The sequence below is a fragment of the Anoplopoma fimbria genome, chromosome 10, assembly GCF_027596085.1.
Source record: "Anoplopoma fimbria isolate UVic2021 breed Golden Eagle Sablefish chromosome 10, Afim_UVic_2022, whole genome shotgun sequence".
NCBI classification, from domain to species: domain Eukaryota; kingdom Metazoa; phylum Chordata; class Actinopteri; order Perciformes; family Anoplopomatidae; genus Anoplopoma; species Anoplopoma fimbria.
Window position 1 is genome coordinate 3965412 of NC_072458.1, and position 21099 is coordinate 3986510.

General features: G+C 41.5%; 3 protein-coding genes across 3 annotated transcripts; 1 reads left to right on the plus strand and 2 right to left on the minus strand.

The window, feature by feature from the left end:
- Positions 1 to 2482: 2482 nt before the first annotated feature.
- On the plus strand, positions 2483 to 3474 carry gpr3 (G protein-coupled receptor 3). Its single transcript, XM_054605417.1, is given in 2 exon segments — positions 2483 to 2597; positions 2600 to 3474. Coding segments are annotated over 2 exon segments (990 nt in total).
- A 1125-nt stretch (positions 3475 to 4599) lies between these two features.
- Positions 4600 to 12704, minus strand: wasf2 (WASP family member 2). Its single transcript, XM_054605933.1, is given in 10 exon segments — positions 4600 to 6020; positions 7017 to 7356; positions 7358 to 7496; positions 7781 to 7939; positions 9060 to 9181; positions 9515 to 9632; positions 10069 to 10222; positions 10423 to 10557; positions 10741 to 10905; positions 12576 to 12704. Coding segments are annotated over 9 exon segments (1458 nt in total). The 5' UTR covers positions 10874 to 10905; positions 12576 to 12704; the 3' UTR covers positions 4600 to 5862.
- A 1015-nt stretch (positions 12705 to 13719) lies between these two features.
- LOC129097459 (probable methyltransferase-like protein 24) lies at positions 13720 to 19748 on the minus strand. The gene is given in 6 exon segments (XM_054606332.1): positions 13720 to 14689; positions 15336 to 15603; positions 15799 to 15883; positions 15886 to 15934; positions 18216 to 18314; positions 19409 to 19748. Coding segments are annotated over 6 exon segments (1131 nt in total). The 5' UTR covers positions 19733 to 19748; the 3' UTR covers positions 13720 to 14383.
- Positions 19749 to 21099: the final 1351 nt, after the last annotated feature.

Genomic DNA, 21099 nt, shown 5'->3' on the forward strand with positions numbered 1-21099 from the left:
TTTTTAAATGAGGCGTTTATTCAAGTCTGTAATCAATTTATAGGTTGCCCATCCCCGTGTAAAACCTTCCAATGTACTACTATCAACACAAATAATAATAATGACACAACTAATAATACAATAAAACAATAAGAACAACAATAATAATACGACAAAATACATGTCGTGGCTGGGTTTTGGCTAAGGAACTGGGAAATGATAGATGAGGATAGAGAGTCAACTCCAGATGATGTTGCTCTGCAGGACGTCTCCTCATGACTCATCCTGATGCGCTTCAGCACCGTGGACAGCGCCGGTCCTCGCTCTGCAGCTCCACACCTCTGAGTCCTCATTCAACAAGGCCCCTGGGTCTTATTGATAAAGTCTGTGTGTGTGTGTGTGTGTGTGTGTGTGTGTGTGTGTGTGTGTGTGTGTGTGTGTGTGTGTGTGTGTGTGTGTGGTGTGTGTGTGTGGTATTGGTGGTCATTATTTACAAGAAATGAGAGCAAGAGTGAACCGCAGTGGGAGGGGCCACAGAGTTGCCGCATTTTTCTGAATGAAATTACTCCTTCACATCCCCTCCCTACTCTACCCGCATCCTCAATGCCGGCAGCTCATTGGTCGAGCCTCCCATTCACTGACGTCAGACAGGCTCTCTTGTGGATGAGTCCGCACGCAAGAGCACCCATTCTGCCTCCCATGAGCTACTGGGAGAGATTGAAGAAAAGGAGATGCACGACAAGCCAAGTGAGAATTTAGCTCAGCTTTGATGAAGACAGGAGGACTCTCATCCTTATCGAGACAGGTACTGAACACACCACTGCGGGCAGCATCACTCCATCTCCATCATTTGGCTTGGATCTTGTAAGAGGAGAAAGCAAACCTGTTTAACTCTTGCAAAGGGACTCACTGAATCGCGTTTATAAGGTAATGATGAATAATCCAGTATATGCATGTATGGCGAGTGTCTGTGCATGTGTGCATGTGTCGGGGACATCCTCTGTGGCGCAATGAACCTGTATTTTATATATATATATATATAAATATATATATATATATATATATATATATATACAACGGGGTCTTCCACACCCGGCAGGGGGATATACCTCCTCCCCCTGAGGATGAGAGACCCCTAAAGCCTTCAAACCAGCTCCTTAATAAGGCAAAAAGAAACCATCTTAAAATATCATTAATGTTTTACAGTTATGGTGTGGAATGTCCTTTCAGTAGGCGTGTAGTTCAGTTTGACATGTGCTAAAGAACAAGCAGATACCACACCGGAGAGCACAGGCATCTCAACCTTGTAACAGGCGGATTCTTTAAATAGCCATACATGTCTTTAAATAGCCATACATGTCTCTTTCATTAATGAAGGAGACATGTAGAATCTGGACACTGTACACATGATGTTCAGCATGTAGAGGGAGACTACGATGAGTGTAGTTAACATCATATTTGGACATGAACAGGAGGGCAACTTCAGACTGTAGCTCACTAACTGCATCTGGAAGTAAGTTTACAGATTACATTTGAATCGGACACATCATTCATTATATTGAAGATGTTTGATGCTCCTGAAACGTGTGCAGGATAGAAAACAAAGCTTGGACGCCAGTGGTTGCACTGATTAAGAGTGACGTGCTAAAAAAAAACATAACAAAAAACATCAATGACAGCCTAATTATGCATTTATGTTTTGGTGACTCTATCTATCAAGTTGATTTGAGCCTTCATTTTGATTGACTATGATTTGCGTGACTTCCTGCAAGACTACAGATGATGACGTCATTGACATATTCGGAGCCATCAGGTTTAGCCTACTTTATATTTATATATATATATATATATATATATATATATATATATATAAAATTGAGATCATTAAAAAACAAAACATGAACATATTGACAGGCTGAAAAACAAATAATTGCAATTTAAAAATAGGTCATTGTAAAAAATGTAAGTGCATATTTTCTATATTGCCGTGTAAAGGCTAGTTTATTATTATTATTATTATTATTTGTATTATCATTATTATTATCATCATTAAAACTGGAAAAATAACTATATAGGGTATTATTCTAATCAGTGAATACTGTATTCTTGTGTATCTGAATAAATCATTTTGTTTGCTAGTAATCCCTCTGTATAATAAAAAAACAAAACAATACAAGTCAATATAACTTGGCCCAAATGAGTGCAGGGCAATCTTAAATGGGCTACCACTTAATGCACTCATAGTGATAATCTACTATTATATAGCCTAACCGCTTTGGTTTACAAGAGTATGACATCTTAAATTCAATTCCCACATTAAGTCCTCTTCTGGTGTGCCGGATGCCACATTCGGCCTCCGGCAGTTCCACAGAAATAAATCAGAGCTTCTGGTCGAGGAAGGCTGTTTAACGGACAGATGGAGAAGCTAATGATCCATTAGAGCTAATGTCAACATCTCTCTCCTTTTTATTCTCTCTTAGGTTGTTTGAGTGACTGAAAAGCCATGATCCTGAACGCCTCTGACCTAGGCTGGGATGAGTCCTCAGGTGCAGACCCTTTCTCCCCTCTGAACCAACTGGACAGCTCATCTACGTATGAAGTCCCGCCCCTCACCGTGTGGGCGTGGCCCTGTGTGTATCAGGAACTCTCATCGCCACTGAAAATGCAGTAGTTGTCACCACCATCTTGGCCACCCCGTCTCTTCGTGCACCTGTTTTCCTGCTGCTGGCTAGCCTCGGATTGGCCGATCTCCTGGCAGGTGTTGCTTTGATCTTGCACTTCCTCTTCCTGTTCTGCGTCGAGCCCAGTGACTGGTCAGAATTGCTGACCTCAGGACTGCTGGTGACATCACTGACCGCCTCGCTATGTAGCCTGATGGGTGTCGCTTTGGACCGATACCTGTCGTTAAGCCACGCCCTCACCTACGGCTCAAGCCAATCACGTTACAGAGCCGCCATCCTCCTGCTGCTGGTCTGGTTGGGCGCATGTGTCATTGGGGCGGGACCTGCAATGGGATGGCACTGTCTCGGGGAGCCAAACTCCTGTTCTGTAGCACGACCTCTGACCCGGACATACCTATCGTTGCTGTGTGGTGGCTTCCTGGTGGTGGTCATGGTAACCCTACAATTGTACGCAGGGATCTGCCGAGTGGCAAGGCGGCATGCCCATGCCATCGCTACCCAGAGGCACTTCCTTCCTGCCAACCACTCATATGCAAGCAAACACAGCAGTGGAAGGGGCTTCTCGCGGTTGATCCTGATCCTCAGTGTGTTTGTGGGCTGCTGGATGCCGTTCTCCCTCTGGGGGCTGCTAGGAGATGCATCCAGCCCGCCTCTGTACACCTATGCCACCCTGGTGCCGGCGGCGGGAAGCTCGCTGCTGAACCCGATACTCTATAGTCTAAGACACAAAGACATTCGTAAGGTGCTGCTGCAGGCCTGCTGCCCGCACAGATACACACAAAACACACACACACACTACCCTGTTGATGTGTAGACTGCCAAACCTCGCCGGACTCAAACCCCACCACACAATCTATGCCAGACATATCACTGTTTGTGTGCCAAGATACACACATAGCTGCATTGACTATCATCCAGATTCAGAACATGAAGTCTCTCTCTCACACACACACACACACACACACACACACACACACACACACACTCCCACACAAGCAGGAAGCACTTCTCTGGGAGATGAAGTCCCTCTGCAAATCAGAATGTTCTGCACTTTTCCTGGCTGGTGGCCATATCGGATCTAAACGTACTGTCTTGTTTGTACTTTGTGCCTCATCCTCAGTCAATTGTAGCTCCACTGGATCCCCAGACTGAAACAATCACAGGGATGCTCTATATAACCCCACTCATAGATAGTGGATTTAATCACCATCAGCACTTTAATAAGGGGAGAAAGGGACGGATTTTAAATGTAAGCCTATCGCAGTGTAATGACATGTGATCCAAAGCCCAATTTTATTTACTTGAATGTCTAGAAAACACAATGTTCTAGACCTTTGAGATTCTATTTTGCACATGCTGTTACAGGCAGTTTGAAAGTACTGACCATATGTTCGTGTTGCACAGCCTTTTTGAAATGAATGAATATTTTATATTGATGAATAATAAATATGCTTTTTTTTCTCTACTGGGTGATGTCAGCACTCTTCTCTTTACTGCTGCTGAGGCTTTTAGTGTGTTTGTCTCTCTCTATCTCTCACTGTTTAACCCGGTTAGGCACAGACTGCTGCTCTCTATTCCTGTATCCTAAATTATTTGGTGGCTAAAGCAATATTCAAGATTATTACCATCACTCTGCATCCTTTTAAAACCTACAAAGCAGTCTTGGTATGAGGATAAAGTGATTATGCAAGAGGTTTTCTTTCCTCCTACTCATTTTCTGAACTTTAATTCAATGGATTCATTTTCTCACTCCCGACACAGTCAGCACTGGGCACTGAGAAAAGGTGTCCACCGCTGATATGAAGAAGATGAGTCATGGATAAAGCATGAGGAGTCTAATGCCAAGGCTTGATATTCTTAGGAACTTTGTTATTCAACACATCACAGCATACGCACTAATTATTCTCACAGGAAAGAAATCCAAACAATCAGGTTAATTCTCTCTATCTTTATTGAAATAACTATAATCATATGGAAAATTAAGGCAGGAGAAGCTTTGGCAAAGCATGCTGTGTGATTGTGCTTTAACACAGTCAGATTTAAAATAAAAGGCACTTAAGAAACATGTGGTCCACACTTAACATCAGTCAGTTCAACATTTGACCCGTCGTCGAGAGCCGATATTATTTTTGGAAGAAGCTGATCAGTGGCCAGTGTGGATAACCAAAAAAAACTTGCAACGACAGTGAATGCAGTATAAAAAAGGCACTTATCAGGCAGCAGGCTAAATGCTGCCGGAGTTTACACAGAGCAATGAATAAAGCATCAGAGCCTAGTTAATCCCCAGGACAGTTAAAAAGAAAATCTGCAGGAAGAAATGTGGAACGGAGCTCAAACAAAACACAAAATGAATCATCTGTGTTAAATGTCTGCATATGATCAATATGGTGATCTCATCAAACACCCCAGGTGTCTGCCATGAGCCAATGCTTTCTGTATCACGCTGAATAATTGATTCATGAATTTGTTTAGAAACTACAACCACGTCTTATCCACAAGTGAATTGTTCCAATGACAACCACAGAAACAAAGAAGACAGAATACAAAAGCGAAGAAAGGAAAAGTTATTAAAAAATGGTGCTTTAAAAGGGATATGAAAGGATTGCATAATTATCTTTAGATATGATTCAATATGTTACATTAACTTTACAATTACTTTATCATATAATCTATGAGTGAGTGAGAATGTTTTGACGTCAACACTTTGTGTCTTTCTGCTGAGCACATACAGATAGTGCTCCCTCTCCATTATCCTTTGCCATAATATGCTTAAAAAGATAAAACCAGAGATTTAGCCTAAAGCAGAAGGCACCTGATTGTGATAGAGACTAAGATAAATACAGAGTTGATCTGTTTACGCACAGACTCAGCAGAGAGACGTGCGTCACGTCATATAACACTCACATCAATAACAGCTCTGTGTCATTCAATAAAAGCAAATGGGGACACAACCAGTCACACTCACACTCCATCTTTGGACTTTTGCACTGATCGGAATAATGTTGGATAAATAAAAATAAATGGTTCAAGGAATGTGATTTGTAACAAGTCACTTGCACATACTATGTGTGCGTAACACACTCAAACTCTGACACACACAGAGTGTGTGCTTTACTCCTACTTAAGAATGTGATTTGAATGGAAATACAAGGATTTTGTTTAAGGCTGAAGAAAGATGCAGAGGTGCTTGTGAAGGTGACTATTACTCGGACCACTCTTCATCGTCAAACTCTGAGGAGTCATCCTCGCTGTCGCTGCACTCTACAGCGATACGACGGGACAGGATGGCAGCCACGTCGTTGCCGAAGTGATCCCTCTTCTCCTGCTCCCGCTGTGCCTCCGTCTTACGCAGGTTGAAACCTAAAAGGGTTTTAGTGAGGACAGTTACAGTGAGTGTGTGTGCGCCTCACAACAGCAAATATATTCTTAATCTATGTATATTTGAGAACAAATAAGCTTGCAGTCAGAGCTGTATTTTATGACAAAAGGTACATTTCATAAGCAGTGGTGGAAGATGTAATCAGTTCCCTTATACTTAGGTAAAAGTAGTACCAGCAAGTAAAAATACTTTGTTACAAGCAAAGGTTCTGAATTGAGAATTTTACTAAGCCTAAAAGAGATAATTATTATTAGCAAAATGTACTTTAGGTGCCCTGTAGAGTTTTAGCCACTAGATCACCATGGAATAAAGTTTTTACAAGTAGGTCCCTGTTTTTTTTGTATGTCCTGAACGTCCCAATTCAAAGCAATGCTGCCCGGACAGCCCTGATTACCCGCCGTATCAGCAAACTTTCTACTGCTGCTGTTACACAAGTTAGACCCCGCACTGTGGCTGGCCACCAGCCCGCTGGGACCCCTTGCATGGGGTTTTGCGCTGACTGAATTCAAGTTTCTACAGTCTCTAACTGAAGGTCCGTCTCCCCGCGGACCGTTCTCCACCAGGCAAAGTAGTTTGCTTGCGGCAGGAGTGAGGGGGAGGGAACGCAGGGTGAGGTAGAAAGGTACTTCTTATCCATTTGTGGTAAATTTATCAAATTCTGTGCCCCATATCACTATTTTCCATCTGACTCACTATGTAATATTTTGTGGGCTGCTACTTCAAAATGTTTAAAAGGGAAAAACTGATTGCAAGGTTTTACATCAATATATGAACCAACCTCTGCATTTAACCCATCCTATGCATTCAGGGTCAGTGTGCTGCTTTAAGAGTAACTTGGGGTTCAGTGACTCGCTGAAGGCATGCGTTCATTGCATATCATATTGCCATTAGAGGTTTTCAAAACCATAATCTAAAAAGTATCTAGTGACTGTGAAATGAATCCATTCTATATTAATCTGTTTCCTGTAGTGTCTTACCTTGTCGGATGGCCTGCAGCAGGTCAGTGCGAGAGTCATCAGCGGGCTCTGGCTCAGGTTTTGGAGCAGAGCTGGGTTGCGCCCCACCACTGGAGGGTGGAGGGGGAGCAGAGTGGTCAAAAGATGAGGGAGGAGGGCCGGGGGGAGGTGGAGGAGGAGGAGGAGGAGGGGGTGGACCACCACCACCAACAGGCATGGGTGGGGGTGGAGGAGGAGGAACACTGGACATAGCAGGTGGAGGAGGGGGAGCAGGTGGGGAGGGATAGGCAGAGGGAGTGGAGGAGAACGGAGGAGGGGAAGGTGGGCTGTCGAAGCCAGGGGGAGGTGGGGGGGACCCCAAAGCCAGAGGGTGGAGGAGGGGGAGGAGGTGCAGGGGGAGGGGCAATGTTGGGGCGAGAGTTGGGAGAGACAATGGGCGGAGCAGGAGGTGGGTGGTTTGGACTCTTCGGGGTTGGAACTCCGTATCCTCCGCCATTATACCTGCAAGTGAGCAAAAGATCGAGATGAGGAAAAGTTAAATGACATAATGGACCTTTTATTTGCCTCCAACCTTCAATTTCTTTGCAGCTGCAATCTCAGCAGCTCATTAAAAAGGCTGAAGTTGAACAGCAGGTTTATAATCTATTTTGCTACTGTTTAACCCCATCATTTGAAGAGGATGTGTTTAAAACTGCAGTACAATACAGTACACGTGTAGCTGTACATTCAGCACATGTTGGCAGGGGCGGCAGCACGTGTGGGCTTATATCAGAGATGCTACTTACGCCATGTCTGGAGGTGGAGGAGGCAGGAAGTCATCAGTGCCAGGCGGAGAGAGAGGGGAGCCGGGTTCATAGGCGTAGGAGCTGGTACTCATCTCGAGGCCTTCAGAAGTAAAGCCATCTCCAGATCCAATGCTGCCATTTAGGCCCTCAGAAGAATTCCTTAAAACAAATTTAGGATATCGCTTCAGTCCAAAATAAAGTGCGTCATCTTCATTCTCTAAAGTCTTGACATGCAAAGGACCTTGGTAATAATAGAATCTATAGACCTTAACAGCAGTTGTGGGTAATGTTCTATCTGCGTATATGTTTTGGAGTATATAGCACACATAAATAGTGACGCTGAAACGTGTGGTGATTGGTTCACACAGCTATTTAAATAGCACAAGGTATTGTCACTTAAACAACAGGAAGAGATTGGCTTGTCCTTCAGCTTAAGAGCTAGACAGCTAATCTTTGAGATTGTTTTGCTCATGAGTTCTGGCTTGTGATTGAGTTATAAAAGAAGCAGGATTTATTTTTTTATTTTTTTTAATCACTTTTAAAACAAAATGTTGTTAATGTGCTCTTTATTGTGTTTTTCTATTTTATTTCTATAGTCTCAACTTTTTCTATTAAATTCAGACTAATTAAAAAATATACTGAAGAATAAATAACCTACAGCAGAAAAACACTACAGCCTGCTGTGACTCATGCATGTGTTTACTGCAATTTGCCATTGAAAGCCAGCTTTACACCCAACCCCCTGAGAACATTTTCAGACAGGACAAACCAACCATATCACTGTGTACAGATTGGGTGATAAGACAGGGGAGAGTGGAATTTACCATGCAAGTGCCCTTTCTGTACTTCAACTGTGTCAACTAGAGAGAGTTGCTGTTTTCATCAAGCAATCATTCTTTACTTATTGCTGGACAGCAGAGATTTCCCCCCTCACTTCACAGACTCGCTGCGCGGTGGTGTAGTGGTTAGCACTGTCGCCTCACAGCAAGAGGGGCCCGGGTTCAATTCCCGGGCTGGACAACCTTCTGTGTGGAGTTTGCATGTTCTCCCCGTGTCAGCGTGGGTTCTCTCCGGGTTCTCCGGCTTCCTCCCACAGTCCAAAGACATGCAGCTTAGGTTCATTGAAGACTCTAAATTGCCCGTACCTTGTCTGTCCAGGGTGTCACCCTGTGATAGGCTTCGCCCATTGACAGCTGGGATCGGCTCCAGCACCCCGCGACCCTTAACTGGATAAGCGGTTACAGAAAATGGATGGACTTCACAGACTCTCTCAACTTACATCAAATCATTCTTCGGCTCCACAAACTCCGCCCCCATCTTTCGGCGTTCCCATTCATCCTTCCTGGTCTTGATCTTTCGTGGATTGAGTGTCCGTTGGTTAAGATGGTCTTTCTTCTCCTTCTGCTCAGAAAGGAAGGAAAGGAAGGAGAGAAAAAGAGTCAGAGAGGGTTGGATACAAATGCTTTTAATCGATGTGACCTATAATGTCCACCTGTTCCGACCAAATCGCTGTCATGTTACTTGTTTTGTGTGTGTAAACATAAGATTAGACACTTTACTGTCATTGTAGGCATAAAAACAAAATCACGTTTGGCAACTTCAATGAGCAGCAGCAGGAGAACAAGATAAAAACAACAAAATTATATAGAAACAAGCAGGAAAAAAAAACAAGATAACAAATACTTAAAAGGCGTTGCACAGCAAGTTAGATAAGAAAATGTTTATGTGTCTCACTCTGTGCTTGCGTCTCTCCTTCATGATGTCCTTGGTGTCCTGCAGCATCTTCTCCTTCCACAGTTCAAAGAAGTAGGAGGGATCAGTGTAAAACTTCAGGGCCTCCTTCCCATCGTCCCTGTAAATAACAGGTTTTCAAACATTATAGTTACATTTACGTATCAGCTACACTTTGTGTTATCTTGGGTCCACACACATAATTAACATCATCTTTATCTAAATTTCTCTTTCACATGTTGACACTTGTACACATGAATAAAGAGTACTGAATCAACATGCCTACCAAAGACAGGATAGATGTACCAGCAAATTTTACATTTTCATCATTTTGACTAGGGACTGAACCCCCTAAAAAAACAAGGACACAAAATAATAGTCCACCTTCTTTTTGAGTTCCACTCCTTGTTGCATATGCATCAGAGTAGAATTAAATAATGTATAGTCATGACAAAAATATAGCATGTAGGTACGTGTTCTTAATATTCCATGCATACTATGCTCAAAGGAATGAACATGAGCCATGGAGGTGTATCTGTGAGTCTGCTGAGCCCTACCGGTATTGGCTGAGGTAGTTGAGAGGTGGGGGCGGATTGCAGGTCGAGTATGTGTCCTGTACAGGCATTGGCAGAGACGGCCTGGTGAACAGCTGCTGGTCCTGGGTCAGACTGCTGCGGAAGGCCTTGCGGGTAGTGATGGCCTGCAGAGAGACTGAGAGAGAACAGACAGATGAAATAGAGAGAAGGTTATTAAATATTCATTGTGCTCAAAAGGAAAAAGGTTATTTTTATATGGAAGCTGTGTAAAAAAAAATGCACACTATATGTTATATTTAGCCATCTTCAAAATAATGAACTACTATTACACTAACATCAGTAGCAGTAGCAGCAGTAACATGTGGGAGTTCTTACCCTCCTCCTCTTTGGGGTCCAGCTGGGTGACTTTAACCTGCAGACGATCCACTCTTTCTCCCAGTGTATTAACTCTCAGGGCAAATGCTCCAGCCTGGACAAACAGCTCCCCGAACACATCCTCTGCATATTTACCTACGCACACACATTATTCCCCGATTATAGTATTTGTCTCACTCATGTACAATAAATGCATTCTCACAATCCATTAAAATAAACCTTTCATAAGTGCACATTTGCCACGTGTTATAAACCATTCACATAATACCTTATGACCTAAGACATAATAACACCTAACCACAAACAGCAGACACTCACTGAGGCTGCCGAGCTGACGGATGATGTTGGCCAAGCTGATATTGGTGACACATTCCAGCTCACTGCGGATGTTGGAAGGGATGGTCTGGCGACACACATGCCGCGGCTCTATATTCCTCGTGACCAGGGGCATGGTGGGTTGTCGTGGGTTAGAGGGTCCCAACCCTAATGAGGAAGAGGAGGTGAGTCATTTGAGGCAAAGACACAAAATAGAGAGGGATCAAAAGACAGCACTCAAATAGAACACTATCTATTACATACAGCAATCATTGGGATTTCAATTAGTCTACTGGCAAATATTTAATCAACAACCAGTTTGATAATGCATTGATCATTTTAAATAATATGTGCCTGTTGGTTGGAGAAAAAAAAAAAGAAAAAAAGAAAAGGCATCACCTTGGGTTTATGGAAATATGATCAAATTGCCAAGCAATTAATATAATCAACAGATTACCCGATACTAAAATAATTGTTACTTTCATCGCTGAATGAGTCACATGCTCATGTGATGTATAAATAAACTCTTAGCCAGACAGCTAAAGCAGAAGCAAAACTAAAGCCTCGTCACTCAGAAAACACCCTAAAAATACCCAGTTTATGTGCGAACAGAATACATATACAGTACCAGTCAAAAGTTTGGACACACCTTCTCATTCAATGGTTTTTCTTTATTTTATTTTTTATTTTTTTCCACATTGTAGATTAATATTGAAGACATCCAAACTATGAAGGAACACATATGGAATTATGTGGTAAACAAACAAATGCTCAACAAACCAGAATATGTTTTATATTTTACATTCTTCAAAGTAGTTGAATGAGAAGGTGTGTCCAAACTTTTGACTGGTACTGTATATATTTTTTTTAAACAATGTGCAACCTACCAAATTCTGTCTGTGCGTACAGGTTTATTTTGATTACGGAAGCAGCGGCACAAAAAAGTATGAGATGCACTCGAATGCTCCATATAAAGCTAATCAAAGGCACAATGAGTTCTGTAGGTTGAAGTTTGTCAATGTCAAGATGTCCTCTTTTCCACAGTGGAGTAATGATTTATGCACAATATTAAATATTTCAAATGAAATTGGACAAATCAGTCAGTGTGTGTATGTGTGTGTGTGTGTGTGTGTGTGTGTCTGAAAAAACTCCCCACATAATGAAGTATCTTGTGAAATCTGTTCAGATGACAACTCCCATAGGTCTCAAAGATATGCAGTGACTCTCCCTGCTGCCAAGACAGTGGAGGCCGTCTTACTGTAAATACACCCTGCAGTGCTTCCTATCTAATATCTAATCTAATCTAATCGGTTGCCTAATTACAAGTGTTTCATGTTAATGTTGGTGCTTCAAAGAATGGTGAGGTCATGGTAAAAAAAAAAAAACTGCATTACTAAGTGGATTCAAGTCTGCACTTTTCTCTGAGTTCACATGCACATTGTTATGGGTATGTTCAGACCGAGGGTAATGCAACTCGTTTTTATTGAAAAGTGGAACTGATGTATCCAAATGTCACAACGTTACAGCCCCTCTCTGTGTGGTTAGTAATGTGTTCACTCTGTCAAATAGACACACTGAATGATAGATGTTTCACTAACATGTTAACCATCTTGGATAAGTTTTTTCCTATATATGCAATGATAAAGCAAATCAGTCGGAATCGCTACACTGTTACGTACACATGAGCTACAATGGGCTAAAATGTGACATGGGATCTCGGCCTTGTCAGAACAGGAAGTAACTTGTCGGCACCTCTTACCTCGAAGAAACAGACAAACAAAAGCATATTTAAACCCTTCACTTCATGAAAACAATACCGACTAAACACATTAACATACCGTCAAATTGCCAACTGAAGAGTCTCTCTTTCGTTTATGGTCTGGGTTTTTTTTCTGTCTCAAGATTTCCACAAGAAATGTCCGGCGTTACAGTACACGGACGAGCTAAACAGAGCGCTGACGTCCCGGGATTGTGAACTTCTGATTGGTCGACCGGCTGAGTTCCTCGCAGCTGATTGGCTAATGCGCCTGTCTGGCTGAAAACAGGATGTGGAAATTTCTACGTAAATAGCGCAACTCCACCCTGACTAGTGGCAAACATCTGTGCGTAATTTGCGTAATGGAGGGTGGAGGCAGAAGCACATTCTCCAGCGAGTTGGAACGCGTCCGAGGAATGACGGGCATTGGGTTATATCCATAAGAGCTCAGTGTTGAGAAAAGCACTTAAGAAAATATAAAACTGTCCTGTTAAGAGTTAAGTGCATCATTCAGGGTTTATGAGGGGAAAGGCAAACCAGTGTCCAGTAAAGATTAAATAATGTCTCCAAGTATGGGAACGTGTGGTAAATGATAGTATTGAAACAATTTTTTATTTAATGCTGCAATAAAGTAGCAATTATTGCTGCCTACATATTATACTTATTTGTGTTGGAATAAGGTGTAAAGCCACTGTTACAGACACTTATGCTTTATAGATTAAGTGCAAATATGTTAAAAAGAAAACGCAAATTCTGTAATTGAATTATTACACTTAAAATGTATGGATGAACACACAAACCTACATTTAAGAACAGGTTAGGTATCACAATTTATATTTTATTACAGCCCCTTCATATATGTCCATCTTTGTACTCTTCTCCTTTAAGGCAGATAAACAGAATAAAAACATTTATATGAAGTCACGATTTGTAAGTGTTTACTGCCATATATCATAGGATGTTATGGTTAGGTTTTCATGTGGGTGCATGGCCAATCTAGAGAGGAAATAAGATACTTAGCTTATCAACCTTCTTTCAATCAACATTAATCTAACAAAAGTGTAGAACATTGTTTCTGCCGGATTCCACAAATGGCATTGTAATGTATATGTGTTATGTATAACCAAAAACAGATCAATTTAACCCATCTTCTTATGAAATTACAGCATTTTGTTTACAGAGATGACCGGGATTCCCGAAGGACAGACAAAATGGCAGTCAAGGACTTCTGGCTTTATTTTATATTTTATTGTGGTATCAATACAGTCTCAATATAATTAAAACTTCTCTTCAAAATAAAGAAGAATTGCACATAAAAGCATTTAAGGCCTACAGAGATGTGCACAAATACATTAAATAATCGGCAGAATCTACATTCAAAGAACAGCTGGATCAAATCAAAACAAAAAGGGTCGAAATGATAAATATAATATATTGATAAATCACTCAACAGAAAATAAAGAAGAAAAGAAAAAGAAAAAAAAATGTGTTGGTACTTGCCAGACAGCTGTTTGATATTAAGAACAAATTAAGACAACATCCAACAATTCCTGCAATTTATATATATCTGCTGTTTTGTTATGTTCCAAATGAGATAAAATAAGATTTGTACGTCCAATTATGATATTGTTACACTATTGCCCAATTAAACCGGAAAGCCCACCTTCTGGTCCATATTTGGTCAAATTAGGCGACAGTGTTTCCTCTGAGGCTGGAGCCATATAAAGGCAGGTCCTTTCAGCTCCACTAGAGGGAGATGTCATGTTAAGAACTGTGTTTGCCTAAAATGGCAGGGGGGGGGAAACACCAACTATTTTGACCTTTTCCTTCTTGTTTGAGGCCATCAACAATGTCTGGTCATGCGTGTGTTCACCTATGTTCATTCATGTGTCATCGCCTTGTGTTGGCCCAACTGAGTGTGTAGGAGCTGTGACCATTTGCTACTGTCTGTTTTAGGACACTGTGACCCTCTCCTGCAGAGCTGTGGACCAGCTTGAGTCCAGAAGCTTGGAGACCCTGTAGGACACTGAACCAATAGCGGAGTATCTCCTCATTGGTTCCGCCCACCTCAAATCCGGCCCATTGCAGGTGAACTGATGCAACCAGATGATGAACACTCTGCAGAGTTCCCATCTCAATCCAGTTCTGGAAAACTCGCCACTCAGCACTTAGCAGGTCAGCATACAGGAAATGAACCTATTGAATAGAGATTATAGAAAAAATACAAGACATTCAGTATTGTACTGTAGCACTGCAACATTATGTATTCAAAATAAACATAATACATAGTTTTTTACAAATTACTTTTCAAATTTCAATATAAGAATGGTAAGAAAAAGGCATCTGTTGTTGTTGTAATTGAAAGAGAAACGTTTGTTGTAAATGGTGTCCATATTCAGCACAATGTCATCTGTCTGCATTTTTAATAATAACAATTTGTTTAGTTTTTTATTTTGTGTAAGGCTTACTGCTTTCCATAGCATGCCTGTATGTTTGGAGACGAAGACTTAATCAGTAAATCCAAATACTGAATGAAAATTCCATAAATAGAAGCATTACTTATTATAAAGTCAACCCACACATACTCAAACTGTAGGTATGTGGTTCCCTCTTGTGGTTGCAGGATGTAACTTGGCCAGTGTGTGATTCACTTACTTAAATTGTTGCCATGGCAGCCAGGGATGGCGCAGAGCCCTGTTGCTATGGTTACATACAAGTAAGAGAGCTTTCTGGGTGTGATGGGGTGAAAAGACTCTAAGGTATGTTTATTCGGCACTCTTTCTCCAAATGTCTGTGTGTATGTGTGTGTGGATATGTGTGTGTGTGTCTGTGTGTGTCTTACTGTGTGATGTCCCAGAGATGCCATGATGTCTGCCAGTGTTTGAGAAACACCACCCAGGTTGCCTCTTGTCTTCTGCTTGCGCCTCCTTGGAGCTCGCCACTCCAGCCACATCTTGTGCTGGCTGACCACGCCTCCATCACCATGGTTGCTGGCCAAACGGTTGCCACGGTGATCGCCAGATGCGCTGGAGCTGCTCGGATCAAAACTGTGGACTTCACATCCCAGCCCTGACACAGTCTTTAGAAAATCTGCATCCAACCCATCCATACTAGAGAGACAGCAAGAAATAACAACAAAAAGATAAGAAAGAGAGGCAAGGGAGAACAAAAGTGGTTTGAAGATTATTGCATGCATGATTAAATATGCATTGCACTGTTTATTCCAATTCTGCCAGCAAGTTGAATGCACAAGCATCACAGCACATGCACAGACACATGGACACTGTACAGACATATGGGCACACCTAAAAGAGTATGCAACACACGGCCCGTCTGCAGCTGGAAAGAGCCAGTCCTCAGCACACAGCAGCCAGTGGGGTGAATCAGCAGGGGGTGTGATGCCTGAGCCTGACCTGGAGACAAAACCCTGGAGCAGTTCAGCTGGAGATGGACAGGAGAGGAGAGGGTCACATGAGATGTATTAAGTAATATTAAGTAACTATGATGATAATTATTAACTAAAGTAGCTTTGAGAGCCATCGCAACTTCTTGAAGTTATTGAATAATTAGGGAGCGAAATCAACACAATATACTTGGTTTAAAACGTTTTCTTCCCAGTCCCCCAGCACCTGGTGTTACATAAGGTTTAACTCTTGTTTGGGAGTTTTCTAGTCTGGAACGGAAAGTCCTCACTGGCTTCAGATTTTGCAGAAATCTGCTGCCAGGATACTGACAGCGCCTGACTGATCATATTACTGCTATGTTAACCCCCACACAGGAAGTCTGCAGTTGAAGAAGTGAAGTAGTTGAAAAAGTGAAGTTTATATTGATTACTTTTAGGGCTTGGCAAGATATGGCTCTTGGCTACAGTATCTGTAGATCCCTAGTTGGCCAGAGTGTATTCTTGAGACCTACAGGGAGGGCCGATTATATTAGATCAGTGATTCCTTTTTCCATTTTAACAAAATGCATCAGTTTCACACAGTTAAAATATGCCATTTACATTAAATACAATAAAGAATTGTTCGAATTGTGTTATGTAATGTTTATGATATACCGTATTTTCCGCACTATAGGGCGCACTGGATTATAAGGCGCACTGTCAATGAATGGTCTATTTTCGATCTTTTTTCATATATAATATATATATATATATATTTTTTTTAAATTCAATAACTTTATTGAGACATTTGTTCATACATATAAAACACAATATATTTATATATATAAATGTATATATTTAAATTTTCAATTTCTTATTTTTAAGATCTTAAGTTGATGCCACGAAGGCTGCAATATCATCTATTATCTTTATTTAATTTATTTAATGTTTTATTCTCTTTATTTAATGTTTCATTTTCTTTATTTAATGTTTTATTCTCTTTATTTAATGTTTTATTCTCTTTATTTTATGTTTTATTCTCTTTATTTTATGTTTCATTCTCTTTATTTAATGTTTTATTTATTTAATGTTTTATTCTCTTTATTTAATGTTTTATTGTTTTATTTATTTATGTTTCATTTTTTATTTAATGTTTCATTTTCTTGATTTAATGTTTTATTCTTTTATTTAATGTTTTATTTTCTTTATTTAATGTTTTATTTATTTAATGTTTTATTCTCTTTATTTAATGTTTTATTCTCTTTATTTAATGTTTTATTCTTGTTTGTCACAGTAGTTTGCAGTGACGTTATGTCATGATTTTTCACGGATGTTTGACTGGACGGCTCATCCTCCTGTATACCGGTTTTATTTTCGGATTTACCGGTGTTTTTTCACGGTATGGTTCATTTGGACCGGTTTCGGCTCAACCTCCTCTAGCTAGCAGAGCTAGAGGAGGTTTTAGCCGTCCGGGAGCTAGAGGAGCATTCTCGGTAGAATCCCGTGACCGGAGCACCCGGATGGAAATAGGTTCGATCATCACGCGCATTGCATGCCGGGTAGATTTTTTTTTTTAATTCAATAACTTTATTGAGACATTTGTTCATACATATAAAACACATTCTCTCGCAGCTGCTCTATTCCCATGTTCTACTGCGTGACTGACAGCCTTGAGTGTTCAGTCCGCGTCGTAAACGTGTCTCTTGACAGGAGCCATGTTGGGGTCCTTATACACACACACTGTAATATGATGGTGAACCTTATACACACACACTGTAATATGATGGTGAACCTTATACACACACACTGTAATGTGATGGTGAACCTTATACACACACACTGTAATATGATGGTGAACCTTATACACACACACTGTAATGTGATGGTGAACCTTATACACACACACACTGTAATATGATGGTGAACCTTATACACACACACTGTGATGTGATGGTGAACCTTATACACACACTGTAATGTGATAATGTGATGGTGAAGCACAGTGTGTATTACTCCGCTCCCATTCAATCTGACGCTCCTGACTACGGTGGCCGTGATGCTGCTGCGGTTTCTTTGTAGTTTACTAAGTCTACTAAAACATGTTGACAGAGCGCCGTGTACCACACAAAACCGCTTCGAGGTCAGTAAGCACAACCAGAATTAATCCATATATAAAGCGCTCCGGATTATAAGGCGCACTGTCGTTTTTTGAGAAAATTAAAGGCTTTTAAGTGCGCCTTATAGTGCGGAAAATACGGTAAGTGGCCTTTAAAAGTGCATTCAGACATTTCAGACATTGACAGCACTACTGTGCTTTAAGTGATGTTTTGTGTAGCCTACCTGTGGCCTGGTAATATACGTGATGATACGATTGAGTTCTGCAGTGAAGGACGGCTCGCCTGCCACCCACGGCTGCTCCTCCAGAGTTCTGGGTCCCATCTGGGAGGATGCACACAACACATATCAATATATTGATACTGTGCAAGGAATGCCAACATATTTATGGGAATTTGTAAAGGTCCTAAATAATGAATAGGAATGTCAGTAATGTGTGTGAGTGTGTCCGTTTGCTGCCCCCCCTGCCCCAGGTGTGAGTGCTGAGCAGGCAGGTCACAGCCTCTGACCTCAGTCCTGCTGGTAACATATTTGCCTGAGGCACTGTAACACACACACACACACACACACACACACACACACACACACACACACACACACACACACACACACACACACACAGCCCCCCCCCCACCCAACTCACTCTGAACCATGTGGTCACGATGGTAACCTCAGCAGGGACTGTGTATGTGTGTGTGTGTGTGTGTGTGTGTGTGTGTGTGTGTGTGTGTGTGTGTGTGTGTGTGTGTGTGTGTGTGTGTGTGTGTGTGTGTGTGTGTGTGTGTGAGGGGGGTTTGATGATTCACTAGAATGAGTCAGAGAGTTTAGCCTTGGGCAGGAAAAGAGACAGTGAGAGAAAAAGAGAATGAAAGAGAGAGGGGGTGAGGAGTGTTAGGAGTGAGGGTGAGGAGTTTGAGGTAAAGAGAGGACAGATTAACCCCCCCCCACACACACACACACACACACACACACACACACACACACACAAACACACACACACACACACACACACACAAAGGAAAAGAGAGAACAGCTGTCACCTCCCTCTGGTCTGGGGTCAGTCCTGTGCTCACCCTCTGCCCTCACCTGTTGCATAGAGCTATTCACACACTGACCCAGCATAATGAATAATCTGGATGAGTAAACCACAGCAGCAGCCTTCTTTATTTATAAACCGAGCAGTTTTTTTTAAATGACATTATCTTGTCTTCTACTTACTCTCAGTTCTAAATTCAGTGTATTTTAATTTAGGTTTAATTGGCTTTAAGCTACACAATATAGCATCAAATTGGATGTGAGTAAATAGTTTCACAAAATATTCAATATGAACTGTAGGTGAAGACAAAAAAATGTATTGCCATTTGTGGCAATGGGCTAATGTAATTCAGAAATATTACAATTAAATGTTGGTGTTATACCTGGCGAGAGTGCATCTCGTTCTCATCCTCATACAGTGCCAGCTCCCTTCTCTCCCCATCTTCCACCTCTACCTGCTTCTCCTCCTCCTCCTCCTCCTCCTCCTCCTCCGGACGCCGGGACGGGGATCCCCGTGAGTTCCTGTCCGGTTCGATGCTGATAACGGAAAAGGCAACCTCTTGCTCCGCCCCCTCCCTCCCGGTTCCAGGTAGCCGTGGTCCGACGACGAGGAGCTGCAGCGCTAAGAGGACCGGTGGGGTTAAAAGAAGAAGTAGTCCCGAGAGGTGAGGACCACCACGACCGCACCGCCGCGCACAGCCCCGCATACCTCCTCCGACGTGCCCTGGAATTCAACTTTTTCAGCAGGGCAATTGAGGAAAGTCCCTGCTGAGAACTCCCCTCCTCCCCTTTCCTCCTTCTCCTCCTCCTCTGACCCCCCAGGGGAAACATGTGATGACGAAGCACATTCCTTGGTCAACGGTGGCCTTGTTGACACAGTGAATGTCGCTTTTATTTGGCCCCATAAATACCTCATACAGTTTCAAATAAGCCTAAATGTTGATTTAACAAACCCCTACTGGGTCATACATTGAAAAAACCTCTCACCAGAAATGAAAGGCTCAAAATTAAAACTCCTGTTCTAATGTAGATTCAAGTTAAGCTGGTAGATGATTGAGAAAGCTGTTGCCAAGCGACACACATGCAATTCTAACCAGTATCACTTATTTTATCATTGTTACTAATATTTGAATTAGTGATATTATTGATGAAGCAAACATTGAGTACAGTCACTGCTTGTGACCTGTAACTATGTACCTTTACTCAAAGAGAGAACTACTTAACAGTGTTGAGGTCATCTTTACTTCTACCCAGCTCCATATCAGTGGAAAATATAGCGCAACTAGACATATTTGTTACTTAGGAGATTCATGTTTTTGCATAGACTGACTAACTCCTAAACTTATGATAACCTTCCACTTAGCACTTATTATATTGGTATTAGTTTGTTTCTGCACTGTACTTTTGCTCTGGTTTATGCTTTAAGATGCTTGTTTAAGAAAGGAGATGCACTTATGACTTCTGGTGACTAGTAGTTCTCTTGAATACCTATGTTGAATACACTTCTTGTTATAAGTCGCTTTGGATAAAAGCGTCTGCTAAATGACTGTAATGTAATAATGTAATGTAATGATTAGTTTACAAAATAAGATAAATGGTTCTAGGCTATACAACATTAAGCTGTCAAAATGTGCAGCCTCTTGACCAGCTCGGCCTACATTAAGATAATTGGATCAAGGGAGCCTTCTGCTATAATAGCATTTTTAGGCCTACTTTCCTTTAAGTAGCTACATTTTGGGGATACAACTTTTATTAAAAATGTATTTTGAATGCAGGACTTTTGCTTGTGATGGAGAAAGCGTATTCTTACATTGTGGTTTCTACTTTTACTTATGCAAGTAAAAGATCTGAATACTTTTACCGCTGATTGAGAAATTGGGTAAGTCTGCTGTAAGTTTGTTTAAATTTCTCCACCGAAATGTTTTTTGTATTTGAATGAAATGCTGCTTTTTATGTATAGTAGCCCACAAAAGAAAAGTCTGCACCTTCTTCCTGTCTGCCTGTCATGTAGCGCTGTTGACAGTGTGTGTTCCCTTCCACCATACAGTGGAATGTCACAGCAAACACATTTCCT